The following is a 7,761-nucleotide window of genomic DNA, read 5'->3' as shown; positions in this document are numbered from 1 at the left end:
GGTTAGCTTATGTTATTCTTTAGTTTTTTCTTCTTTTTATTCCTACGTTGTTTGTCACAACCATGATGTGTCAACACCATAACTGACAATTTACAAAACTTTGATGAAATTTTGTGAAATACAAGCTTAATTTTAGTATATTATTAAGATTTCATGGACCTGATGAGCTACAATATGGCCTCCTTCAGAATAACATCATATAAATTGAGGTAGTTTGGCTTTTTGTCAACTCCGTCAGATGTCAACTCCATCAGAGTTTTTGAGACTCTTTCAGTTAAATTGTTGTCAAATCTCACTTAAATGTGCCCTCATTCATTCATTTTAATGTATTTTACATAAATTGCATTACTTCACATGTATCAAGTTCTTCTTTTTACTCACTAGTTTGTTATCACCTTCAGTTCTGTGTCAACTCCGTCATGCAGTGTCAACTCTGTCAGATGGACTTTTTGTTGTTTTTGGTTTTAAATAATATTTATTTTGTTTCTTGAGAAGCATCTGTCTGCAAAATGAGTAAAAATATCACTAATAGGGTCATTAAAAATGATTTTGTATTTATTTTTGTCAGATGGTGATGACAAAGTTCTGGGTCAGGTCGATTAAAAATGTAATTTAAAAAAAAATGTTGCAACTGGGAGCCTGTACCTTAGCATCTTTACATTTCCAAAACATTATTTGTCATATTTGCATATATACATAAGGTTGAGAAATAATAAAAAAAAAAAAAAAGGGAAAATTAAAACCCATTTTGTCCCTATTCTCAAGAATCACTGAAAAATATTGAAGCAACATCTAAAAGACATGAGGCAGGAGTTAAAGCTCAGGTTCATATGAGTCTGCCAGATGGACAATGACCCTCAGCAAACAGCCACAGTATAGAGTGGCTCAAGAACAAGACAATGTTTTCATCTTAGTCCTATGGAGAATGTGGGCAACTCTGGAAAGATATGTGAGATTGAGGCACCTACAAACCTGACTGAGTTAATGCCAGTTCCATCAGGAGGAATGGGCCAGAACAACAGCAAACTGTTGTGAAAAACTTGTGGAAGGAAACCCAAAGGTTTCACCCAAACCATCCAGTTCAAAGACAGCTCTGCCACATTAAGGAATTATACATAAACAGTAATAAATAAAGAAATCTTTGATGTACTCCTTCTCTCATTATTGTGGCATTTAGCAAATGAAAATAACTTTGTTCATTCTGACTTAAAACAAGAGATTTGGTCTGATTTAACTTCAGACAGTGAGAAAAAATGGTATCTGTTAATTTGTTGTATGTAAGATTATGGGTTCAAATTAGTCCTGCACCAAACCTCTATTAGGACCACAGCTAATTAATGTCCATTGTACCTGGAAAAGTGTCCGTAAGAGATGCCATTATCTATGATAAAAATAATCATTTACTTATGTGGTCAATAAAGTTTCCTATAATTCAAATACCCTCCTAGTTCCTCAAAAGACCATATTAGCCAATCATAAATTGAAACATGGATGGCTGAATTCAATTGTTAACATGAATCACCACTCCAAGTAAAGGACAGGGCTGGAGAGCAATGGGAGGAGCCAAATATGGCCCAGAATGCACCAAGAGAACTAAAAATGGTGTTCTTGAACTCCACAGAACAGTTATGTCAGTGTCCCACACTGATCCGACACGTTACTGCTTTCCCATTTACAGAAAGGCAAAAAATGGAGAAGTTTGAAGATAGTCTCTTACCTCTGACTGATCTGTATTCTTAGTACTAAGATCAATCAGCCCAGGCCTGATGAGGCAGGTGGAGGTCACCAGGCAGGAGCAAATGAATAAGCCTGGAAATCAATGTTGAGATGATGGATTGTAGGTCAATAAAGCATAAAAGTCACACACAAGATGAGGGTGAAAAACGACCATCAAACATAATTTGTTATCTGGGAAATGTGATCATTTGCTTCAAAGAGTTGGGAAGAATACAAGTGTTTTAACTCTGCCTTAAAAGGAATATCTCCAAAAGCAACACATTGGGCCCTGATCAAAGTCTCTGACTACTATCAGTCTGGAAGCAGGGCTGCAGCAAAGAGCATATCTCGTCCTTTTCTCACTCTCTCATGTTCTTTCATCACTCTGTGACTTTTAGCATTTTGGGGAATGTCATTTGTGTTCTGTGTGAGATTCTGCTCCTGTGAGACTCCAACTGGTGTATTGGCATAAAAAATTTATGTTTCTAACAATTTGAACACATATGCCAATAATTATAGCACTAAATAATTAATTGGAACATGACCACACTGATTTTGCTATGATGATGTATTTTGCAGCTCTAGGGTTTGAAAACTATTTTCCGGAAGGTGTGCATCCTGTTACATCTGTTGTAAAATGAATACAGCATTTCATAAAAACAATATCCTACCTACAGTCTATCATGGTGGTCATAGTGTGGTGGTATACGATTGTTTTAGTGCTTCAGAGCCTGAATGACTTGTTGATGGAAACATGATCTCTGCTCTATAGCAGATAATGTCCAAACATCAATTTCTATTGCAGGACAATGATCTGGAGCACACTTGGAAGTCCATCGCTGATTGGTTCATAAATCAAAATAAAAAGTTGAGATTCCCCTAGTTAACATCTGAATTTATGGATTAAAATGTTTTTGCATGATCTTCAACAGGACATTCATGCTGAAAATCTTCCAATGTTGCTGAATGAAAATTCTGCAAAGAGTATGCGTCACTCGTCCACAATGATAAAAATTACTCATTGCCTGTTATCAAACACTTCTTGTTGCCAAGTATGAAGCAAGAAGTTGTCAAGTTTAGGGAGTAATTATTTACTCGGATCCAAAAGAATAAAGTCCTCACTATGTTTTAACTGTTTAGTTCACCATCAATCGGATCCCACGGAGCCGAGAGGTGGCCCAGTCATGGAGTTCTTCTGTTGTTAGTACCCTGAACGCTCTGAGATACTCCATCCCTTTGGTGTTCAGACTCCAACCTGATGTGGTGAGTGACCCAATACCTTGACAGAAACATGTCTTTTGATTCTCTCTGCACTTCACATTATTGATTTGTTTTCAGATGATTCACAACAGCAGAAAACAATTGGGTTTTTTTCTGTTGATGAAGTTAAGACTAGAGTCAAACCAATGTGAATAAAAGCTCCAGAGACTTGTCTGCCAAGAGCACAGTGTACAGTTGGTTTGGTAGACAACATGTGTGTGAACCACAAGGGTGTAATTTTGTTTTTGACCTGCTCTGTGACGACGCCTTTTGTCCAGCTGGATATTTCCAGACCTCTGGCAGCTAACGTCTCTCTATATCTTTAGCTGCTGGAAGTAGGAGCCACCTGCTTGACTCTAAGGTAGTCTTTCTCAAACTGTAATCCCCAGGCGTGAGGTACTGCATGTAAACAACTGGTTATTTGTCGTGATGTGAGCACAAAGTTAGCTTACCAAAGAATTATGTTTAAAAATAATAATGGATAAATGGCTTAAGACCAAGTCACTAAAAAAAGCCTGAAGATAACAGAAAGGGCTCGAGTCCCTGCCCCTTTGATCCTTGATGCCCCTAGTGCCCGTTTCGAGATTTTTTCTTTTTCTTTCAATTTTTACATTTTTCTTTAATATGTGTGTCAGGAGGCCTGTTTGTGCCCCTCAACAATAATATTTAGCTAAATATAATAAATTAGCGGAATAAGCTAGTCTGGCTGCCCTCAGTCTAATAATGACTTAATAGATTCTCAGTTTCTCTGCCTCCATGTTGTTCAGACACCAGGTCCATGGTAACGAGGAGGGGGGCGAATCTTCGCCCTATAGACTATCAAATTATGAACAATAATATATTTTTCCAACACTTATTTGTGAATAAAAACTGATTTTGAAGTTAGAAAAACTCTTTCTATTTATTTTTCGTAATTGTCCTCGCAATAGCGGGACAGAACCCTCCTGAACCCCAATCACAGAAATGGCTCAGCTGCAGAGAAAACTTCTGACTCTGCCCAGTGCTGGACCAAATGCAGCCTGAGTCGGTCCCACCGACAGATATAAAGAATGTCTGTCTTTATCAAACATCCTCGGTGTATTATAAGCCTGGTGGGCCACCAGGCTTTACTTGAGTCCCCACCAGGCTAAGCATTGCTTGTTTATTTAAGTTTTATTGAATGTTTGCATTTAAGACTTTATAGTCAGTATTCAAACATTAATCTTCCAATAACACATAATTATCAATTGATATTCTCAAATTTCCTGTTGAGTTAAAAAATGTTTCCAACTTTAAACATTTTAACTTGAAAACACGGTGGGCTGCTGAATGAATGACCGCCCTAGTGCCCCAACCACCAGGCTTAGTAAGTTTTCTGGTGGAAACCCTGCATTCTGATATAAAGAAACGGTACCGTCACCACGACGCACCTCAGAGCCCAGGTACCACCAGCTCACTGTTTGCTCTCTGCTTCACCTTAACCGAACGTTACGTTGAACCACAGCATAAAGACAAACATTCCACAATTAAATATATCAAAATGTCCCAAAAGCAGAGGTGAACTGGCATACAGGGCTACCGGGGGAGTCCAGTTAGATTCCAGCACAGAGATGTGCAGCTCAGCGGCTCTTCATGCAGGGCCGGCCCAACGTAATATGGGGCCTTAGACAGAGTCATCTCTCTTTCAACTTTGTGTTCATAGCATGAGAAGCATTTTGTCTAAATGTTTCCTTCAACTTTGAATATAAGTGTGTTTACAACATCCATTTCTCTGATTAAATATGACATTACATGACATATTTACTGCCATCCTGAAGAGACAAACATGTTCTGATCTTTGTCAGTGTTGGATCCTACAAATGTGCTCAGCCCTCTCTCTTTGTGTCTGTGTGTTTTCACAGGTGCTGTGTAATGGTCCAGGGACGTGTGTTCCTCTATGTATGACTGGACTTTTACTCAGAATTCTGGGAATAAAGAAAGTCGGGATAGTGTATGTTGAAAGCATTTGCCGAGTGCAGACACTGTCTTTAACCGGCAGGATCCTGTACCTGGTATCTGACTATTTTTTTGTACAATGGTCATCTCTGAGGGACAAATACCCCAAAGCCATTTTTCTGGGAAGAATAGTTTGATAGGTGATAAAACATGGATGCTAAGTTGCAAAGAAAGGACTGAATGTCTGCTGTTCCACTTGTGTATTTTTCATACTTGCTGTTTTCAGATGTATACATAATTAAAGTTGAAATATGAAGGAGGTCCAGATCCTGATTAATCCTGTCTGCAAATCCTGAATGTGGTATTCTTAATATTGATCCTGTCATGCTAAGAAACCCTGGTGAAAAATAAATATGCTAAGTATATTAAATTTTAGTATACTTACAGTGGGGAGAACAAGTATTTGATCCACTGTTGATTTTTCAGGTTTTCCCACTTGCAAAGCTTGTAGATGACTGTAATTTTTATCATAGGTTCTCTTCAACTGTGAGTGATGGAATCTAAAACAAAAATCCAGAAAAATACAATGTATGATTTTTAAATAATTAATTTCCATTTTATTGTGTGAAATTAGTATTTGATCATCTATCAACCAGTAAGAATTTCGTCTCTCACAGACATGTTGGTTCTTCTTTAAGAAGCCTTCCTGTTCTCCACTCATTACCTGTATTAACTTCACCTGTTTGAACTCGTTACCTGTATCAAAGACACCTGTCCACACACTCAATCAATCAGACTCCAGCATCTCCACAATGCCCAAGACCAGAGAGCTGTAAGGACATCAGGGATAAAATTGTAGACCTGCACCAGGCTGGGATGGGCTACAGGACAATAGGCAAGCAGCTTGGTGAGAAGGCAACAACAGTTGGTGCAATTATTAGAAAATGGAAGAAATACAAAATAACGGAAACTCTCCCTCGGTCTGGGGCGCCATGCAAGATCTCACCTCGTGGAGCATCATTGATCTTGAGGAAGGTGAGGAATGAGCCCAGAACTACACAGCAGGACCTGGTCAATGACCTGAATAGAGCTGGGACCACAGTTTCAAAGAAAACAATCAGTAACTCTCTACGCCGTCAAGGATTAAAATCCTGCAGTGCACGCAAGGTGCCCTTCCTCAAGCCAACGCATGTCAAAGCCCGTCTGTTTGCAAATGACCATCTGAACGATCCAGAGGAGGAATGGGAGAAGGTCATGTGCTCTGATGAGACAAAAATAGAACTTTTTGGTTTAAACTCCACTCGTCATGTTTGGAGGAAGAAGAATGATGAGTACAACCCCAAGAACACCATCCCAACCGTGAAGCATGGCGGTGGAAACATCATTCTTTGGGGATGCTTTTCTGTAAAGGGGACAGGACGACTGCACCATATTGTGGGAAGGATGGATGGGGACATGTATCGTGAGATTTTGGCCAACCACCTCCTTCCCTCAGTAAGGGCACTGAAGATGGGTCGTGGCCGGGTCTTCCAGCATGATAACGACCCAAAACACACAGCCAGAGCAACTAAAGAGTGGCTCCGTAGGGAACATCTTAAGGTCCTGGAGTGGCCTAGCCAGTCTCCAGACCTGAATCCAATAGAAAATCTTTGGAGGGAGCTTAAAGTCCGTGTGGCCCAGCGACAGCCCCGAAACCTGAAGGCTCTGGAGGAGATCTGTATGGAGGAGTGGGCCAAAATCCCTGCTGCAGTGTGTGCAAACTACAGGACTACTACAGGAAATGTCTCATCTCTGTAATTGCAAACAAAGGTTTCTGTACCAAATATTAAGTTTCTTTTTTCTGGTGTATCAAATACTTATTTCACACAATAAAATGGAAATTAATTATTTAAAAATCATACATTGTATTTTTCTGGATTTTTGTTTTAGATTCCATCACTCACAGTTGAAGAGAACCTATGATAAAAATTACAGTCATCTACAAGCTTTGCAAGTGGGAAAACCTGAAAAATCAACAGTGGATCAAATACTTGTTCTCCCCACTGTAGGTATAATTGAAGTCAGACTAATCATGAGTATACTTTGAGTTCACTTAGGATTAGTTAACTTAAAGTGTGTTATTTTGGAGCAACTAATTTTGTGCTTGGTGTATTTTTATAGTATTTAAATTGTACTAAAGTGTTCCAAGTGTACTTTCATGGTATATTGGTATTACATGTGTTATATATTAGCAATGTGATCACAGTATGCTACGATTACACTTTTGGTTTATTATAATTGCTAATTAAGTACACTTTTAGTTAACGTCTTTTATTATTATTCTTTGCCACATTGTACATTACATGCTTCATACACACTACAGTACTGCAAACACATCAGGTACCAGAACACAGAAAGATCCATTACAACACACTTTACAGGTGAAACTAATCCCTAGTGAAATAAACTATACTTTAGTATATTTCAAACATACCTACATTTGTGAAAGTACATTTTAAGTATATTAAGTATTAAGTGTACTACCTATAAATATATCTGAAGTATACTAAAAGTATGCCTGTACCAATTTGGAAATTATAACTTTAAACACACTTAAATATAATTGTACCAAAATACTCTTTTAAGAAATATATTAAATAAAAGTATATTTTAAGTGAACAAAATATGCATTTGCCCAAGTGTAATTATACACTTGTTCAAGTATATTTAAAATATCTGTCAGATATTTTGTGTATATTTTAAAATATAGAATATAGCAAAACAGAATTTTAAAAAATTCACTTAACACTTTAAATTATTAATTTCAGTATGTTTTTCATTACATCTCAGTGTATATCCATCCATCCATCCATTTTCTTCCGCTTATCCGGG

The 7,761-nt window shown here is 38.0% G+C and overlaps 1 protein-coding gene across 2 annotated transcripts in view; it reads left to right on the top strand.

Moving 5' to 3' along the window:
* Positions 1 to 5,227, top strand: part of alg14 (ALG14 UDP-N-acetylglucosaminyltransferase subunit) — a 9,883-nt gene extending 4,656 nt beyond the window's left edge. Inside the window, exons 3-5 of one of the 2 annotated variants that reach the window (XM_008438242.2) lie at positions 2,857 to 2,979; positions 3,303 to 3,337; positions 4,857 to 4,944. In XM_008438242.2, the coding sequence (XP_008436464.1) occupies positions 2,857 to 2,979; positions 3,303 to 3,337; positions 4,857 to 4,899 (201 nt within the window). In that variant the 3' untranslated portion in view covers positions 4,900 to 4,944. Of the gene's footprint in view, positions 1 to 2,856; positions 2,980 to 3,302; positions 3,338 to 4,856 lie in introns of both variants that reach the window. The other variant, XM_008438241.2, reaches the window with a different exon arrangement.
* Positions 5,228 to 7,761: the final 2,534 nt, after the last annotated feature.

Source organism: Poecilia reticulata, linkage group LG20 (genome assembly GCF_000633615.1).
Source record: "Poecilia reticulata strain Guanapo linkage group LG20, Guppy_female_1.0+MT, whole genome shotgun sequence".
NCBI classification, from domain to species: domain Eukaryota; kingdom Metazoa; phylum Chordata; class Actinopteri; order Cyprinodontiformes; family Poeciliidae; genus Poecilia; species Poecilia reticulata.
This window is presented reverse-complemented; position numbering and strand designations above follow the sequence as displayed.